This window comes from Amblyomma americanum, chromosome 5 (genome assembly GCF_052857255.1).
Source record: "Amblyomma americanum isolate KBUSLIRL-KWMA chromosome 5, ASM5285725v1, whole genome shotgun sequence".
Taxonomy (NCBI): domain Eukaryota; kingdom Metazoa; phylum Arthropoda; class Arachnida; order Ixodida; family Ixodidae; genus Amblyomma; species Amblyomma americanum.
In genome coordinates, this window is record NC_135501.1 from 9,727,378 (window position 1) to 9,748,148 (window position 20,771).

Genomic DNA, 20,771 nt, shown 5'->3' on the forward strand with positions numbered 1-20,771 from the left:
TCACGCCTAAATAAAGTGTATGGTGGAGGAAAGATGCAATCATTAGTGATATCACAGTGAAGCCAAGTCTCGGTTATAACAACTATATCAGGGCTGTGAGTAAACAGAGCGATCTCAAGGGCAGTTGCCTTGTTCACTATGCTTTGGGCATTTATGTTTAAGATAACAAGGTCACGAAGAGCTGGGTTATCTAAGGTGGTCTGTCAATCAGAGTTACTAGAAGAGAGAGGAGAAGCTAATCCGTTGTTCAGTTGAATCGTTCCAAGCGCACATGCTGTTGCCAATTTTGAACTTGTCATGAATGAGATAAGCCTTCTTTCCATCCTCCTTTCGGTTTTGCAAGATTCCCACAGCAATTTTCGTTTTCTTAGTGTCTCCTTAGAATAATCATTTTGTATGGAAAAAGCCGAACCTTTAAGTTTACTAACATTTGCATACAGGGCCTTTTTTTCATTAAAATCTTGGAAGAATGCGATTACAGGACGGTTTGAGTTGTTATTTGCTTTTCCTATTCTATGTATACGGGCAATGGATGATGTTGAGACACCAAGGTGTTTTTCAAAGACCTCAGAAGTCACCTTATTTTTAAGTTCCTCTTCAGTTTCAGAGGTATCTTCCATTATGCCATGTATAATCAAATTCTAGCGACGACTGCGATCCTCCAGGTCAGTGAGCTTTTGATGTCGCTTGGAAAATGACTGCTTTATCGAATTCATATGCTGTTCGATTGGAGCAAGTGGTTCAATACCGGCCTTGAAGTATATTTTCATTCTTCCTGAAAACAATATCTGATCGGGATTCCTTGTCTAAAGATCTCCTTTTTCCAATGTCGTGAGAGCTTATATACCTGGCTCTGTGATTAGAAAATACTGTTTATTAGCAGAGCCATAATGTGCTTCTTTGTTTATTCAGCAGTGTCTGCAGCATGTAATTCCACACCATACTTTGTTTTGTAACTTTGTTTATTTCTCTCAATGTATAGTTTCTTGTGTAACCTTATTTGTAAGCGCAATATTTTTGCTGATTCTTAGGCACAGTGCTTATTAAAAAATGAATGTACTCCTTCCTGCTTGGACCGATTCGTTCTGCTGTATTATGTAAATAAATAAAATAAATACATAAACTGCATAGTGGTGCACCGCACAGCATCTAATGTGGCCATATGGCGGGCTATACTTTCAGTGCTGGGTTTGGCTGCAGAAAGTCCCTTCTGCTTAGCTGTGCAACTTTCTGCTCTAGTTTATAATTAGATTTATTGTTTAACTGGTCTAGACATTCGGTTACTGGGCCAAAATCTCCAGGATCGAATGCTGGCCGCAGTAGCCACATTTCTGTGGAGGCCAAGTGTGATGCCAGTGCCCTGTTAAGGGCTGGTGTCATGCATTGGTGACCTACTGTTTGCTCATTACTGCACAGAGCTGGCGTACAACACTTGACGTCCACATGTTCCTGCTGGCCATGTCTGGCATCACTGTGGGGATGCCAAACATAAACATTGGATAAAAAAATTACCCACTGTTCATTTCAGGCCATCAGGCTTGTTTTTCACATTGCTCAAACCAGCTGCACAAGACGGACCAAATGCTAATTGTTGCGAATTGGCAACATGCCGGTTTTTCACATTTCAGCAGTGCTAACAAATTTTTCATGTTGGATTTTGAGAAAGCAAGTCATTGTTCCCTTCTGTGCATTTTTTTCTAGCACATCCTTGTCAAATGCTTTTCCTTTTTCTGCACCGAGTGTCTGCTGCCTCCTTTGTAGCTGCATTGTCTGAACAGATTGTGGGTACATCAGCTAGCGTAATCTGGGTATTAGAGAGGTCCAGGTAGTCGAAATTAATCAGGAGCCCTCCACTAAGTCATCCTTCACAGCCCGCGTGCAGTTTTGAGAAGTAAAGCAACACCTTTTATGAACTGGCTGTATTGATGAAATGAACGGTGGCGCAACAAGGACACTAACAAGAAAGAGATACCACTTGCGCACTCGGTGGATGTATTGCATCATCTGTTCATTTCCAGCTTGTTATTTTATTTCGTGCATACCTTCAAGGTTTGAGTGCTCGGCAGTTGTCCACAGTGTTATTCGTTTGTTTGTCCACATTACCCCTAAAGGCCCTCACGGCAGGGGGGTCAATACTACTTACAATGTGCAAATAAACAGACAGAAGAGAAGCAAGGTAATGAAGCCATTTTATGTCTGCCCACCCTTGCCCTTGCATGAGTTTTGTACTACATGTAACACACAAAAAGAGACACTTCAGACTGCTTTACATGTCAGCGCAGTCAGCACAGTGTGACCCGATACCACGCAGCTGGCAATTCTACCTCTTCATGGCTTTACCTAGCCACCCTCCTGATCTACTCTCTAACTTCCCTAGCACTGCCCCCTCTCCCACCAGTTGCCACCACATCAGGTTTCAGGTTGCATTCGGATGCAGCAACCCTCTGCATGAGTTCATCCTCAACTGTACATTCATAGATCCTAGGGAGTCCTGATACCACTCCTGGCGCAGTTTTGCAGCTGTTAAACGATGCACTACTACACTGCAATGGCCCTGCGGGGTTTGTGCAATCCAGGTTTCTCTTCCCGAGCAACCTCGCGCGACCAGTTATTAATTTTACTGCCACCTGCCAGCCTGCACGAGGAATCTTTTATGGGTACCATTGAGTACCACTGACAAAAGATTATAACAAAAGTGTGGGTTGCAGGAGAATGGCATGCATCTGCAGCCAGTTTTTGCCTTGACTAGAAGGTTACAAAAAAAACAGGACATGGGATTTTCGTGGGTTTTCTATGTCTTATAGTGCAGAAACATTATTCCAGTCATGAGCCATTGTGCTGCTGTATTGTAGTATCTTCCCATGTGATACAGGCATGCCGGGATGCTGAGGACGGCCCGGTGCCCCCCGTGGGGAATCCCGAGGAGACATCCGCGGAAGCCCTTCGCTCCCAACTTGAGGCCAACGTGCTGTGGCAGATGGATGCCGACCGCAAGGCAGCGCCCCTCAAAGCACTTCAGGGCCTTGTCTGGAAGGAGGGATATGCCAGCGGCCAGCTGCGGGCTCTGTGGGTTGCACCTGCTTCCAGTCATGAATTGCTCGCACCCTGTCGTTCACCCCAAAAGGGAAGCATTGAGGCCAGTATGTGTAGCAGCAATGGAGGCTATGGCATACTTTGAGTGGTCTTGCCTCTTTGCACAGTTCAAGAGATGTCAACACAAGACAGTCCTGTGTTGTTTTGCCCCTGCACAAAGTGCAAGACTGCAACTACCCCGGTTTGAACTGCTATTGAATAATTGATAGTCTTACATGAATGTGACCTACAGGACGGAAGCCAAGGAGCATAGGGGATGTCTTTTTTAACTTGTGATTTTCATCAGTGGGAGATTATAAAAGCAGAAGAAAAAACAACCACATGCCGTTGGTGGGATCTAAACCCATGACCTCCGAATTTCGTGTCTAGTGCTCTACCAACTGAGCTGCGGCGACATCTGTCAGCCTTCTGCTTTCTGGGGTATTTATGTGTAGTGCAACCATACCTTGAGAGGGTTCACCAGCGCCTCCCTCGTCTATAGCGGCGGGCATAGTACATACTGTATTACCGCAAGTGCCATGTAGGAATGTGATTGATTGGTTGGGGCGGAAGTTGAGCGAGAACCCTGTTATGCTACGTGTGGCATCAAGACTGCCAGACTCGAGGCCGTCGTTAAACTATGAATGTGATCTGTTCTTGGGACATGCATAGTACCCCGGCCAACAGCTTTTTTTTATAAGTATAGGTTAAATGAAATACTGTGTGAAAAATGTATAAACGAAAATACTTCTGTCATGCGCGCTAGATGACCAGGCGTACCATAGTGTGGTAGGAATAAAAGTCGAATGACGCAGTTACGGACACCCGCCCCTGTAGCCTTCTCTTCATTGCCATGAAAAGCTGGCACAGTGTATTCCACAGGTGTGCAGCTATAAAACAAAAGGGGCATTTATTCATAATTTGTCTGAATAGGCGGTAGATTGGAGTGCATGTGTTCCTGCACGATTTGTGAGCATGATAGAGGGCCAGATCACAATACGGTGAAACTGTCTGGAAGGTGAGAGTAGCACGCATTATTTGACGAATGAAGATAGAGACTTAATGTTCAGCAGTGCATATGCAAATGTGACTGGACTGTCTCTTTAAAAACTTGCGCATAGTGCAGTGTTTTCAGCTGCTTGAACTGTGACTGTGAAGGGGATGCGTGCGTGTATGAAGGAATGGTGTAACATTAATAGCATGTTAATTGGTAATAAGTGCCAGAGCTTATAAAGAACAGGAATATTCTTCGTATATTTTTACTGATAATTAGAAAGGTCAATATGTAGAGCATAAAATCAATTGCAGGATTTTAGGGCATGCCTGGGTCATTGGCCTCGTGTTGCCAGCGTTCCTTGATAGCTGAAACTGCCATGCTAGTGGTTGTGAGAAATGCTCACAATCACATTGATTCTCAGTTCTACTGTTCCTACACAACACTCGCGAGGTTATTGCTTGGTGTCTGTATTTCGAAGACAAGCTACTGTCGGTGAGTTTTTGTAGATGCTTCTCAGCCTGATGCCACTAAATCTTGTCCTTGCACTAAATATATGTGTCATGAGGGAGGAAGGCCCTTTTCACCTCCTTCCTGGAGTGTATGCACATGAAGTTCCATTTTGTTTTCCAGCGGGGTGCTATGCTTCTCTCTTTTGAGCCTTCCTGCAGCATCTTAATCCTTAGCTGCAAAGTATTTTTCCATTCTGGTCGTGACATTGCTAACCAGTTGGAATTCTGTGGATACAAATGCTGGGCTTTTGAAAGCCAAACCAAATGACAGGACTGGCTGTTATGTTATAAATTGCAAAGCATCGAGTCCACTACAAGGGCTTGCCCAGTGCTTCATGTGCTGTTGCACGACTCACTCGGCCAAGGGCAGGGCTTACTCTCTCGTGCAGGCTGTACCCAGACGTGGTGCCTGCGCTGACAGCCTGGAAGTGCCACCGTGGCCTGCCCCTGTTCATCTACTCCTCGGGCAGTGTGCAGGCCCAGCAGCTGCTCTTTGGCCACACCACCGAGGGCAACATCACCGGGGTTAGTCTGCTGCACTGCTTCTCAACTTTTTTCCCTCTGGGCATTCAATCCCATCCACGGTGGTCTCAGTTCAGTTCGTGCATGCACTACGTTTAGAAAAGAAAGAAAGGGGTGCCATCAATCCGTCTGTTGGGCATGCGACAAGGGTCCTCAAGATACTGCGGTCCGAATGGAGAAGACAGGCTTGCCTCTGCAGGGAGTGTCTGTTTGTGCAAGTGAACGCAACAGCACCTCATTCTGCAGCACCGCGCCTCTGGCAGAAGTACCGGCGACACCTTGACCAATCAACGGAAGGTCTCTGGCAATGTTTTCTACCCATACTTCGAGCACTTCAGCATTTAAGAAAAAGGTGAGGCCCTGTAATCATGTTCACATTGAAGGCGACGTGAATCTTCCGGCGGACATTCTTCGCACTTTCCAGCTTGGCTGTGCTGTTGAACCTAAGAAGTGTGCCCCTGAGCTGATGGTCCGATGGTTAGCAGGACTAGCACCGGAGGAAGAAAAGGACGGCTGTGTCTCTCAAGGCAGTGCAATCGAGGACTGTGCCGCTGAAAAGACTATTGGTGCAACAACCAACTTAGTGTTCTCCAAGCAGTCAAAGAGGGTGGCTTTGCTGTGTTGCCTCATGATGTGCTTCAAAGGAAGGCTCGAAAAGCTATTAGCAGTCACCTTGACAAAAAGGACCAAAGATGCCTTAAAAAAGCTAAGGCAGAGGCAGAAAGGTTATGCAAGCGGTTAAGACTAGATAATCTTGTTAAGCAGATCAAGGATAGGAAAAAACTTAGCCTAGATGTGTTCTTTTCTGCCAAAACGCATAAAGAAGCCTGTCCACTTCGTGTGATTATCTCAGAAAAAGGTTCTTGGCAGAAATATTTACTGCTTTTTTTGCAGGAAAAGCTGGCGATGCTTAAAGTTAATGACCTATTTTTAGTTAAGAATTCTACAGAGGTTATCGAATGGTTACATAGTAGCGAGAATAGAAATGTGGTCAGCCGTCTCAAATGACATAAAAGATTTGTTTTACTCTATACCACAAGACACAAGACTGTGTGTAGAACAAGCCATTAACATGTTTGCCGCCATTTCTTTTCATAATAGCTCTGGAGTAACTGCAGACAGATCTTTAGAATTGCTTAATGTATACTTGAAATCAACTTTCGCGACTTGGGACAAGGGTGCCTACCTGCAAAAGAGCGGAATTTGCGTTGGATCTTGTATTGCTCCAGTACTAAGTGATCTTTTTCTTGCTTGCCATGCATGATAGAAATCTTGCTGAGTGTCTTGAAGGAAGCAGCGTTTCAAAAGTTTTTAGATTCGTGGACGACTTTTTAATCATCATTGACAATGCAGAGGTGAACTTTACCGATAATGCTGAAAATGTACTTGATGTTTTTAGGCGAAACTTGTCTTCATTAACTCTGACGCATGAAATGCCCCATGAGAATTCTATCAGGTTTCTAGACATATAACTCAAGTTTTTAAATGATCACATCTGTTGGGGTTATGAACCTCGAGTGAAAAAAGCTCTGCTTCCTGTTGTATCTGTGCACTCAAAGCTGGTAAAGCAAGTTATAGTGAAATACTGTACCACCAGTGCGCTAGCTAAGTCTTGTGTACATATGATCCGTGAAGCCCTGATGCTACAGATTAGGCGGCTTTATGACACTGGCTATCCGGAACCCCTTGTTTGCGCTGTGGCTGAAGGTATCCTAAGGAAGAAAAGAGTGGGACACGAGAAGAAAAGCTGCAGAAACTTAGCTGTAATCTCATATGTATAGTATGGTCCACTGTGAAAGAGAACATGTGGTCGCGTGTCGTTGGCTTTCCGTGAGGCGCTGCTGCGGAAAGCCGGAAAGAATGCCGCGCTTATTATGGACTGGAGTTTTTTTCGGCATTCTGTCCCCTTGCATGAATTTCATTTTTCACACCCACAATGCATCGATTACCTCTTCGCGCTGCTGAATTGGCTTTTTCTATTCTATGGTTGCGTTTCCTGCGAAATAAGTAACATTTTCTCTGGACTAGATTATCCACATGTGAGTGCCTTGGTTCATATGCCACTCAACATGTACACTACACAATATTGAGAAAACACAATAGTAACAACGTAAATGAAGGAAACCAGGGTCAGCTCAGCCTGCACTGTCGTAGCTACAGTAAAAACTGTGGACATCAGCATCGAAAACAGCCATGTGTGCCTGCATTTAATCAGTGCACGATTGATAGTAAACATAAGGATCAAGGTGTTAGGGAAATAATCGAGGCGGTGAAGATTGCGCGTGTGGGGGATAAGCATGCCATCAGGCGTTTTGATGCAGAAGGAAGATTTTTTAGATGGTTGGAATTAGGTTGCTGCTGCTATGCTGTGCATCATGATGAGTGTTGTTTCCCCTTTGCCTTTTCCCGTTTTCACGGATTTCACTCTTGCTGGTGTACCTATATATATAAGTGGCACGTTTGGTGAAATAGCAGTTGGAAGTCAGCGCTCTTTACTCGTGTGTCCTATCCCATCCCTTCTTTCTACCTGCACTGCCACTGAAGTCATGTTTAACCAACTAGCCCAATCAGGAGTGGTCATTTGGCAAGCACGAATGAGTTGCTGAGGCTACTGATCCCAGTTGTGGAATCCACATTTCCATGGAGGCAGAAATGCCCATGCGTATGAATCTGCCAGAGTGCCATTTTCAGTGTGGCATTATTAAACGAATTCTGCCAGCCTGAGAGCCAGGCTTTAGGCAGGAGTAGGCGTACAAGACTTACATAGCATCAAGAACATTTCATACATGGGATCGTACCAAATAACCATGAGGGAAAAAAACATAACAAATGAGAAACACTTTTGGTGGGGTGTTTCTTGTGCAGCTGCTGGACGGCTACTTTGACATCACCACAGCTGGAGCCAAGACAGACGCCCAGAGCTATGTGGCTATCACCCGGGTCATTGGCCGGGACCCCAGCAGGATCCTCTTCCTCACCGATGTTGTTGCAGGTGAGTGCAGGGACCTGTATGGGCCATTCATTTCCATCCTTTTCCATCCCTTTCAGCCTCGACGGGGCGAGAAATTAAATCTGCTAGTTCTAAATCCAATTTTCTCAGCAGTAAATGTGTCTTTTGCTGCTAAACAAACGCCAACAAAGCCAGCCTTACAATCTATTCCTGCAGTGAAAAATTGGGTGGCAAAGTTTAATCTGTCCCAGGACTTGCATCTCTTGCACTTCTACTACTTCTTGCTCAAAACCAATGTCTTGCAGCTATGCAGCTTTAAATAACTTTTGTTTATCCCAGGTGGATACGTTCTGGAAGGTAGCCAGTGGAGGTGCGATATTATCTGGCATGTGGCAGTTGCTTAGCTGCCAGATGTGGTACAGCTCTCTGCAGGCCTCTAAATTTTGGACACTTGAGCACAGGGCATAGTTTTGCAACCATTATGACTAAATAGCTGGCTGTGCAGACGAGGTAGCCAGCCTGCATGTCTGCCATGTTTGGTGAACGCTTGTGTGATACTGATGCTGATATGGATAGCAGGAGCTTGTGGTGGAGGAAAAAGTTGGCAATGATGATGATGATGACCTGTGGTCTTGGGCGCCATCCATGGGACGGCACCTGGAAGCTCCTGTGCGTGTGCATTTCGAAGGCTATTCCCGCAAGGGTCATGGAAAGTTTATGTGCAGCTCTTACACACATCTTTTTTCTTCTTTTATAACGTGTCCTTTGGGAAAACGGTGCGCGGCCCTTACATGTGTTTATGCGATTAATTTGGTCCGCAACATAGAATTGCAGCTGGCCATATTTCCCGGAGATTGTGGTATCTAAGGGGGCACTGGGGCAAATTGAAGTTGGCCTGTATCCATAGGGCACCACATTCTAATCGCAGGGAAACAACATGCTTTCGCTGTGAGCATCTCCCGCAGGTGGTCGCGGACCGAGTGGAAGAGGCTGCAATCGTTCAGGAAGGCACGAGTACAGTTCTCAGTGATTCCAAAACGGCCCTCAGAACTTTGCGAGGGGACATATCTCTGCCACTGCATACAAAATTATTTGTACGATGCCAAAAGATAGGAAGGAAGTGGATCCAGTGTGGGTCCTGGCCCACACGGGTGTTCCAAGGAACGAGGCCACTCACCAGTATGCTCGAGGTTTTGTCAGCCGAGCCGGTGAGCGGGTCTCAGACTCGGAGACAGGGAGCTTAGAACGAGCCTGCCTCCTCCGCACGTTTCGCTCAGCCGCAAACAGGCTGCCACGTGGAAGCAGCTGCAAATGCGGTCGCAGCCAAACCCGTGGACGTATTCAATATTTTTCCTGATTTGGTAAATCCGTATTGTCAGCTGTGCGGTGAGCCTGCCACCTTAGACCACATAATCTGGGACTACACGGAGGATCTGCCTTCGGCAGATCTAGTCACATCTCCCATGCTTGAAAAATGGGAAGCTGTTCTGGCCAGCCCGGACCCGGACGTTCAGTCCTTGGCCACGGCAAGAGTGCAGTAGGTCACCGACAGACTTAAACTGCCGGCCACCTAAAGCGGCTGAAGTGACCCAAGAATATCACCGCATTCCTGACAATAAAGTTTTCTCTCTCACCCAAGACTGTAAGCTAGAATGAGATACATCTGTGGCCGCTCTTGCAAATAAAGTGTGACACTGATTTTGGGCGCGCATCCCAGAGCCAGGCTGAATGGTGGACCAGTTGGTACGACATGTCGAAGAATAATTTTTACCAGCCGAAAAAAGACGAGGGACAAGAGGACAACCTACAGAGGACAAGGCTGGACCAAACTGTACTTGGGACCCTTGGACAGCAGCGCTTCGACATTCTGTGGACACGCTGCGCAATCAATGTACGTCACAGGTGTTGGGTTTGGTGGTCTCTTTTTCTTTCTAGGTAGCCTCACATGACATTGGTTCCAGTGGCACTCGGTGAGGCGTGCTACTATTCGACATGAGTCCTGGTATCGTCTCTCGTCAACCCATCCTGCAGCGCCAGAAGTCGTCACAACTCTGAGCCAATCACGCAGGTTTCTAACCGGTAGAGTCAGTTCTTGGGCTAGTTGGTATTCTTGATTCACGTTCTTAGCATTCCAGCGCAACGGCACATAGCCAAAGAAAGGAAGACGGCAAAGAAGAAGGACGAACACAGCGGTGACTGACAACTGTTTAATCAGAGACGCACACACAGCTTAAATACTCTTAGACCAGCGCAAGTGCACACCATAAAAGAACCAAAAAGGAAAAATAGGAAAACAGAATCTCATCACATCTTTATCGCAAAAACTTTGAAAGGAACGCCTTTCTGCATTATACGAAAAGACAGGTATCGCTGACACATCCTGACCCAGCTTTTTTAATATAGTAGGCCTCTATCGTTTCACGGGTTGTTTTTAATTTGCTTCTGCTCAGAATCCTTACTCGCGAAACATCGGTGTGCACTCCTTGCAAGTTGCGCAGTGCTCGACAAGGTTAGCACCTTCCCTATTCCTTAGGTCTCTTGCGTGTTCTCTAAGGCGGTCGGTGACGCAGCGCCCAGTTTGCCCTATGTACGACTTGCCACACGTCAAGGGGATTTCGTACACAACGCCTGTGGCGCATTCCGCAAAGCGGTTCCCGTGCCTCTTATTACACCCAGGTTTTTGGTTTTCACCTATGATGCGTCGGGCCAACTGGCCAAGCTTCCGAGGGGCTGAAAAGACCAATGGCACATTGTGCCGGTTTGCCACATTTTTGAGGCCATGGGATAATTTGTGCACGTAGGGCATCTTTTCAGGCTTTACTTTAGCCTGCGGAAGGGTTATTGCCTCCTTCCGAGTTCCGGGCTTCAACTTCTTGAATAGCGCTTCTGCAATAGTGACAACAACCGAGTCAGGGAAACTGGCTGCCTGAAGCCTAGCCAATTGATTCTCAAAACTATCTTGCATATCATGCACACAAGATTTTCGGAGTGCAGACTCTAAGCAGAGTTTTGCGATCCCTTTCTTCACAATTTTTGAGTGGGATGAATTATAAGGCAATAGCTCTTTTTGTTCTCTGGGCAAGTAAGACCAACACACGTGCTTATTCATGAACCTAATTCTTACATCCAAGGACTGCAGGCTGTCCTCATATAAGCCTGTTATACGTAGTGGCACAGGCAGGGGCCTATTGGTTTACATTCTTTTTTTTGGCTGCCCCACCATACTTTTTGTCAAATAAAATCAAATCAAATCAAATCGTTTTTATTCACCAGATATTCACTGGTTGGAGCACCTGGGCTAAAAGCTGCTCGAGGCAGCTTGACGAGGCCCAGGTGAGCATTACAAGATAGGGCGTGGTGAAACGTGAAAACACTACAATGTAGACACCTTGAGATAAACAGCGCAGAAACAACGAAAACTGACGTGTTCACACGTGCGCTATAGAAGTGCTCAGAGATCAAGATATATAGTACATAAAACATTCTTGCTCAAATAAATAGATCATGTAATAAAACATTGTAATCAAGGCATTAAGTTCTGAGACGTATCATATTTCTCATACATAACAGCCGGAAAACTGCTCGAAATGGTAGACATTCGCCAGTTAACATTAATTAAAACACCACAGCACATATGTCAACTAAAAAAAAATGGCAGCAAAGTACAACAAAACAGGTGCACTAGGTCATGTGAAAAACACAACTTATTCAACAGATATTGGTAAGTCTAGTAATCAGAGCACTGATTGATTCATGCGATTTTTATTCTGAGATCTTAAGAAATTGTTTCCTCAACTGGTTTAGTGTGGGCTTAGTATCATAAGTGTACCTGTTTAGTAGTGATGGGAGATTATGTTTTAGTGACTGGTTTTTATAATTAGTGCGGAAGCGCGAGACGAACCAAATTTCAGAGTTTCTTGTTGAAACGGTACTTTCGTGACGTTTTAATAACGCGGTGGCAATTAAGAAGTTATGAAAGAAACCTCGCGAAAGATAAAATGAGCGTAAAATACGGAATTCATACAGACGCGACACGGAGATGATATTATAGGCCGCGAACGTGGGACTGGTGTGAGAGAGGTATTCGTGGTTTGCAATGCAACGGATGAGTCTTTTTTTGCAGGACGAAGATTTTGTGCATATTAGTGGTTGTTGTGGTTCCCCAGACAAGATGGCAGTAGTAGATTTGTGAGGCAAATAATGCATGATATAGTTGAAGCTTAATTTGTATTGGAAGGATTGTCCGGCAACGTGAGACAGTGCCAACTGCCTTGGAGATTTTCTTGCATATGTCTACAACATGCAAATCCCAGTTTAGATTACTGTTGAATATAACTCCTAGTATTTTGTGTGACTCCACTATTTCAATATTCAGGCCTTCATAGGTGATTGGACGGTTTAATTGATATACTTTATTTTTCGCTCTTAAAATCATTACCTTCGTCTTTGTTGGGTTGACTTTCAGTCCGTTTAACTTTGACCATGAGGACAACTTTATAAGGAAGTTTTGGCACTGTTCTCTCAACACATTTTCATCTGGACTGGGCATAAGTACTGAACAGTCGTCAGCGTATATGATGAATTTAATTGATTTGTCAATGTTTACAATATCATTGACAAACACATTAAACAACAGCGGTCCAAGTAGGCTTCCTTGCGGAACACCGTTAGTAACTGGTAGAAAGCTTGATCGATGGTTGCCCAGGCTTACCACCTGTGTTCTGTCGCTTAAATAGGACTTAATTAATTCCAGGGGTGTTCCACGGACACCGTGCCAAGAGAGTTTTGTTATTAGGATGCTGTGGCTTAAGGAGTCAAAAGCTTTCGTGAAGTCTACGAAAAGGCCAAGAGTAAAGAAGTTTCTGTCAATGTTATCCAAGACAGTCTCTTTCAGTGTTAGGAGAGCAGTTTCGGTTGATTTCCCTGCTCTGAAACCATGTAAGTCATCGCTGAAAACATTTTTTAGTGTAAAATATTTCATGAGACGGGTGAACATAAGCTTTTCCAGCCCTTTAGAAAAGACGGGAAGGATGCTTATTGGACTGTAATTGCCCACGATGTTCTTATCACTACCTTTAAAAATGACCGAAACTCTAGACCGTTTCATTTCGTTGGGATAGACGCCAGATTCAAAAATTAAGTTAAATATGTGCACCAATACTGGAAGAAGCAATTCCAGTACATGTTTTACTGGCTTGATTTGTAGATTATCACAGTCTAAAGCAACGCTGTTATTTAGGCTTTTGAAAGTTCTGGACACTTCTGTTTCGTCAGTGGGTTCCATAAAAAGACTGCTTATGGGGCTGCAAATTATATTTTCACCCTGTGTCACGAGGTGTGCTGTTGCGCCTATGGAGACAAAGTGCTTATTGAAGTAATCTGCAAGCGACTTGCCAGTGAGTTCTTTGTCGTCAACATGAATCCTATCTGGGGCTGTGTTTAAGCTGCTGCAGCCCAATACTTTGTTCACTACTTTCCAAGCTAAGTTATGCTGATTTCTTGATATATCTGCAAACAGGTGATGATAATACGCATGCTTTGCTCGTTTGATCTCGGCGGTTAGTTTATTTCGCATCTTTTTGAATTCCTGAAAAGCCTCTGGCTCACGCGTGTGCAGGAAGGAATGGTACAAGTGGTTTTTATGCGTTATCATTCTCATGTGGCATCGCGTTATCCAGGGCTTTTTTATTTTTTTTGAGCGTGTGCCTGTTCTAAAAGGGAAATGTTGTCCGTATAAGCGCACAAATGTTTCAATAAAAGCAGAATATGCCTCAACCGCGCATGTTTTCTCAAAAATAAAAGACCAGTCACAAGTACTTATTTCATTTTTAAACGATTCCATTGCGTCAGGTGTAATACACTGAAAAGAGAAAGAATCGCGAACTTTCACATTACTGCCGTTTGCGTACTTCGAATAGAACATAAATACAGGGCAGTGGTCGCTTACATCACTTGCAATTGTGCCGGCACGGTGGATGGTTGTTTCAATGTTGGTGATAATTAGATCTAGCGCTGATGTACTTGACAACGTGACGCGAGTGCCTGTAGAAATTATGTTGGTAAAACCAGTTGAGGTTAATCTAGTAGTGAAATCGAAAGCTGCGTTGGTGTCTTCTAAAATATCAACGTTAAAATCTCCAGAACACGTTAGTTGCATTTTGGTTTCGGAGACATATTCCAAAAACTCTTCCAAAAACTCTAGAAAGCACAACAGGTTGCCACTGGGAGGGCGGTAAACAGCAGATAGGATTTCATCCTTGCTTTGTAATACCAACATTTCATAGTCAACAGTCATTTTGGTATATTCAGGCAAGATATCAAAATTTTTAGTCACATCAGTATATATTGCAATACCACCACCTCTTCGGTCTGTACGGTTATGAAAGAATCCTCTGTACCCATATAGGTTAAGGGTATTGCAGCCGTTGTAGTACCATGTTTCAGTCAACATAATTGTATTAAATTTAAAGCTAAACTGGTTTAAAAGGCTATTGATAGCATCATCTTTGTTTATTGCCGAACGGGTGTTCAAATGTAGGACAGATGTGCTCGACAAAGAGGGAGGGAAAACGGATTCTGGTAGTGCATATGCTTGATATTCCATACTGAACGGCAAATGCGCTTTTTGATAGTTAGTTTATTTTTGGAAGGTCGCATTCTCCAGCAATCTGTATTATCTTAAGAGGTTTCTGTCTGCTTCGCAAATATTTTGCCATTGAACGACCACACTGATTTCCATTTATGTTCTGTTTTCCTCTTGCTGGCCAGACCAAGCAGCCGTTTAAGCGCAGGACAAAGATGTTCATTGACATATACAGGTGCTGAGCCATTGTCGGGGTCATTGCCATTGGAACCTAAGTCTGTGTTGGTAAGCCTATCCTTTGCTTTCCTGAGTACCACATCACGTTTTGCGCGTGATTTAAATTGCACTATTATGTTTGACTTGTCTGGGTTGCGAGTTCGCACTCGGTGGCAGACTTCAGTATCATCAGGCGTGACTGGGAATTCGATGGCAGTGCCTATTCTGGATACGATGTCTAGAACATTTTCGTCTTCTTTTCTTTCGATACCTTGGATTTCGATGTTTAAGTTTCTCGAGTATTGCTCTAGGCTTACAATTCTCTTCTCATATTTCTCTGCCTTACTTTCAAGATGATCGCACTTTGCACGAAGTGCTTGGTTTTCGTTTTGCAGGGCAGTGTTTTTTGCAACTTCAGCCTCTAACTTCATTTTCAGTTCTTCAGTTGTGGAATCTGAAAATTCTATGCTTTGGACTATATTTCTTTGTTCATTTCGTATCTCGCGCAGTTCAGTGCGAAGGTCTCGCTCGGACGCCTCACGTAGCAACTTGAGCTCTTGCCGGACCTCGTCTTTAATCTTCAGGAAAATCGGCTTTTATTTCCTCTTTAAATTTTACCAGATTCTTGTCCATACTCAGCAAGTACACACTCACACGTCAAACTTGGCAGCAGCAACGACAGGACTATAGCTAAGGAAACAAGTGCACACAAGACACTGACCTGCGGAAAAAGCAGACCGGTGTTCAGGGGTTGATTCCACTCGTTGTCGCCGCTACCAAGTGATCTCGGTGCGCCAAGTGTGGCTCCTTATAAGTCCCAAGCGTTGATGACCGTGCCACCTGGTGTTGAAACGATCTAGATGGGTTGCTTGTGCTGGTGTACGGCACGTTGACACGTCACCGGTGCAGGCACGTGCAGATGGCTGGCAATTCAGGATTCAGTATCGCTGTATGAGGTAATCTGCGGAAAAAGCAGACCGGTGTTCAGGGGTTGATTCCAGTCATCGTCGCCACTACCAAGTTTGGTTTACATTGGTTTACACCTATTGGTTTACATTCTGTTTTTTTGGCTGCCCCACCATATTTTTTGTCTTCAACCGGGAGCTCATACGTGAAAGTGAGCCCCCTTCCATGCTTTTTGAAAAGATGAAGTACACTCATAAGTGTACCCTCATTGGGAATGCCACAATGTTTGTCTAAAACAATTAAAAAGTCATCTACATAACGAAACACTTTTCGAACACTGTCAGTCTTAGATTGCTTAAAAATGACCGCTCAAATGGCGATCAATGCACCTTGTCGAGCACTGCGCACCTTGTCGAGCACTGCGCAACTTACAAGGAGTGCACACCGATGTTTTCGGGAGTAAGGATTCTGAGCAGAAGCAAATTAAAAACAACCCGTGAAACGATAGAGGCCTACTATATTAAAAAAGCTGGGTCAGGATGTGTCAGCAATACCTCAGTATTTTTGTATAATGCAGAAAAGGCGTTCCTTTCAAAGTTTTTGCGATAAAGATGTGATGAGATTCTGTTTCCCTATTTTTTCCTTTTTGGTTCTTTCACGGTGTGCGCTTACGCTGGTCTAAGAGTATTTAAGCTGTGTGTTCGTCTCTGATTAAACAGTTGTCAGTCAGCGCTGTGTTCGTTCTTCTTCTTTTCCGTCTTCTTTTCTTTGGCTATGTGCCATTGCGCTGGAATACTATGAACATGAATCCTTACCGGTCTCCAGCATTCCGACTTGAGGATTCGTCATATTCGTCTCCAGTGGACGTCGATGGCTCCAGTAAACCAAAGAGTCCAATCACGTCAGGTGGAGGGACATTGTTTTTGATGCAGTACGTCAGGTACCGCGTATGGCAGGTTGTCAAAGCTATGGCAGTGATGCACGCGTTGGCATGATTACTCAGAGGCTGGCGTAAAAGGAAAGAGCCCACAGTAGAAGAAAAGTACTGAAGCATCACTGAAGCAGCACTGAAGTACCTGTGTAGGTTCTCCTCTTGTCCCTCGTCTTTTTTTGACTGGTAAAAATTATTCTTCGGCATCCCAGAGGCTCCATTCGCTTTCTGAAGTGAGGACACGGCAATTGGAGAAATACTGGAAGTAGTTGGCACAGCATCTTGGAAAAAAAACAGCGCAGAAGCAAGAACAGACACCACAAGTGCTGTGTGGGCAGTCAGAGTGAGGGAGTTTAAGCAGCTAGTGAGCTATAGTGAGCACTCGTAGTGAGGCTGTATTTATTGCAACTAGTAGACATAGACACCAGGAATCAGTTGCAGTCCTGTTTGTGCTGGGTCTGTGCACAGATATACTCATATAATGAACCAACCACCAGCTTTGCTTTTAAGAATTAACTTTTTTTTTTTTTTTCAAGTGTTAGCTCTTTGCAGTGCGTTCCCGAGTTTTTGTGCCGTCCACAGTGTGTTAATAACATTAAGGCATGTTTATCTTTTGACGGCAGTTCCTGTGGGTGGAGGAGAGGGGGCACTCAGCAAACATGGCGGAGTGCCAAGATGTGTGCCAGTGGTGGTGGCTTGCTCGGCGCACTGCTGCGAACCCAGCTGATGTTTAGGAAGCTGGCAAGTGCTTCAGCATCGGAAAGGAGCATAGCAGTTTAAACCAGAATGCTATGAAACATCTTCTACCCTGAAATGCTATGAAGGAAGCAGGACCTCCAGACCCCCCAAGCTATTTGGCAAGCTCGAGATCGGGAGCAAACATGCCGAACTCCTCACCACAGCTAATGCTTAAACATTCCCATTACACACTCATAACCGTCCTGCGAGTTTTTTAACCTCAAGTAAAAAAGGTGCATCTAACCTTCAGGGCTGGTGTTCAGCATGCCCACTTCATCCTGCCACGACTCACCGGGTGCTGCCGGCTATCTCAAAATTGTCGGATCATGCCGTGATGCAGCAAAAAGCTTTCACAATGCTAAACAATGGCAACACGAACGCGTATGACCGCATTTTTATTGGTTATGGGCAGACAGACAGGCAGGCGGATATTTGATACGAAATTTCGCCACTCCCAATAACAGCAGTTAACATTTCTTCCCAAGTAATGAACCCTCTCCCAAAATTGATGTCAACTTGTGTGGAAAAAAAGTAGGTTCATTATAAGAGTATATACGCTAATTTATGTACAACATTGCAACAGTATGTGCTGTAGGTTACGGAGGGAGAGAACCAGCTAACTCTGAATGCAAAGGGATGGCAACAGCAGCCCATATGCCAGCTGCGGCTTCATCAGCCATGTGATGCACTTTGCTGTTCGCATTTTATTGTTTACAGGAGGTGGTTTAACACATTCGACACTGACGGATCAACCTTTCATTGGCTAAATTAAAATGTTCATAGGCATATGTGGTGCAATTCCTGCATTACATACGGCATGTGTATTGTGCCTTGCCTTCATTGAAATGCGCCCACTCTCTCCATGATCCCTGTTGTCGGCCACCAGTAGTGACGTCAGTTTCGCTGCTTCCACTAGTGACAAGATAGTCTGCAGATCTTCAATCAGCTAACAACTTGGTATGCTCGACTTCCAAGTGCAACACCATTAGTGTTGGCAACTCATTGTAGCATCACTCCAGGTCTCCTCAACTTGGCTGCACTTTTTGCACTAGTTCACAGAAGTACTGTGCCTTTGTAGTGCCAGCTCTTGCGGCAAGAGTGTAGCCCGAGCCTAGTACTCTTGGTGCAGCGGCCAAATCGAGCGCATAAGTCCGGGAACATTCAGCTGCTGCAGCCACATGTTGGTGTTTGTCACAATGGTTTGACATGTGCCTGGGATTGTGCTAGTTATATTGAACAATTTGCATTTGCTTGAAGCGGCTCGTCCCATTGTAGCGACCATAAAACTTGTCACTTCTGAAAGCAATGAAGAATTTGACTCCATCGATTACCCGCTACAGTGGGTCAGTGGTTAGGGCGCTCGGCTACTGAGCCGCCGTTCTCGGTTTCAAACCCAGCCATGGTGACCGCATTTTTATGGAGGCGAAACGCAAGAATTGCTGGTGGTTTAGCTTTGGCTAACCCTTGTCAAAAGCGAAAAGCTGCATCTCTCTTGCTACGTTTATGCTTATGGTCGAGCAACTGGCGGTTTCCATAGATAGCCATAGTGACACAAACGCAGTAGTAGGCATTTTCTTTATTTGTTAAACATCTTGCTTCCTTCAACATGACATTAAAGGCGCTCACACAAGACAGTATATATTTAATGTAACTTCGGTGATATTTACAACTGTATTATTGCTCGTTGTATGCGGAGATATGGAACCAAATCCAGTTCCAAACTATGCACAAACCCTGCAGATAATTTCATAAAGCCAAATTGAAAAAGAAATTAGTTTTTTGGAGAAAGGAAGTGGTGCAATGTGAGACAGGCAATTTTCAATTTCCTTGCAGGGTGTCCTGTGAGACAGGCTAATTTCCTTTCCTTAAAACCAACTTTATTTCACTTTTCTTCCCTTTTGGGTGCCTAGGGAGACAGGCGTCATTTCCTTTCCATAAAACCAATTTTCATTTCATTTTTCTTCCCTTACCAGGCATGCATGTTCCATGCATATTACATTATCTAAGCAGATGACACAGAGTCTTTTCTTCCAGTGGAATGACGTTAATCGGCGAATACAACACTAATGAAATTGCTTCAGGGGACTAGAGCAAACGGTTTAGAAATCAATGCTAGCAAAACAAAAGCTCTGCTTTTTTCACCTGTGCAAAAAAATATTACTTGGGATTTCAATGTGCAGCTTGGATCAGAGGAGACAAAACTAGCAAAGGAAGCTAAAAGTTTAGGGGTAATCTTTAATCAACACTGAAGTTGGAATAAGCACGTGGACCATGTGGTAGGAAAGCTAGCGAAAACTATGGGTTTGCTTTCTCGGTTCCGGCACATGCCTCCAGTGAAAATGAAACTTATGCTTTACAATTCTTATTTCTCCCCCATATCAATTATTGTAGCCTTATCTGGACTGACACAAGCCAAGTCAACATAAACAAATTGCGTCTACTGCAGAAGAAAGCCATTTGCCACGTAGAAAATGCCCCCTATGATGCCCATACAAAAGAACTATTTTCCTCTTTTAATGAGAGAGAGAGAGAGAGAAAACTTTTATTTCTTTCCAAGAGGTTCGCGGGGATGAAGACTTCCTGGTCGTCTTGCTTGGGTGCTGGCGACTTGAGTCTTCAAGCAAGAGTGGGCCCTCAGTCCAGGGCTCCACTGAGTTGTGCCGCTTCAGTTGCGTGCTTTACCAAGGCCCTCTGGACCTCAAGCTCGCTGCTGAAGAGACAGCTCTCCCATTTCTCCGCACTCGGTGTTTGTTGATTGTGGAATGCTATGTTTCTCTTGCATTCCCAGGTGATGTGATAGAGTGTGGGCGTACTGCCGCACCAGGGGCAGTCTGGTCTGAATTGCGTTGGTGATATCTTGTTGTATGTGTGTAGGTTAGGGAAGGTGTTCGTCTGTAGCCTACGCCATCCTACAGCCTCTTCCCTATTTAGTGCTTTGTGTGGTGATGGATATCTCTTTCTGATTCCCCTATATAGTTGTAGGGTCTCTGTGTAGCCCCCCTCGCATATGAGTAGCCGTGACTCCGAGACGATCGATAAGCCTGCTCGGTAAGTGAGCCCTCGAGCTAGACTGTCCGCCCTTTCGTTTCCTGCTACGCCTGCGTGGGCTGGCACCCAGATTATATGTTGTATGGGTATTCTTTCAGCTGAGGCTGCCGCCTCGCTGATTATTCTGAGGGCAGTGCCGCTGATATTGCCCTTCGTATAGTTTCTGCATGTTTCTTTCGAGTCCGTTAGGATATTTAGGGAGCGACCTTTTCTGTAGCCTTCGGCTATCGCTAGCGCGACGGCAATTTCTTCGGCCTCTGCTATCCCTGACACCCCTACTGAAGCGCAGGTGATAGTTT

At 44.8% G+C, this 20,771-nt stretch overlaps 1 protein-coding gene across 2 annotated transcripts in view; it reads left to right on the forward strand.

The window, feature by feature from the left end:
• Positions 1-20,771, forward strand: part of Enoph (enolase-phosphatase E1) — a 90,590-nt gene that overhangs the window by 49,624 nt on the left and 20,195 nt on the right. For both annotated transcript variants that reach the window (XM_077664597.1, XM_077664598.1), the window contains exons 3-5: positions 2,873-3,066; positions 4,968-5,103; positions 7,966-8,092. In XM_077664597.1, coding sequence (XP_077520723.1) covers positions 2,873-3,066; positions 4,968-5,103; positions 7,966-8,092 — 457 coding nt within the window. The remainder of the gene's footprint in view (positions 1-2,872; positions 3,067-4,967; positions 5,104-7,965; positions 8,093-20,771) is intronic.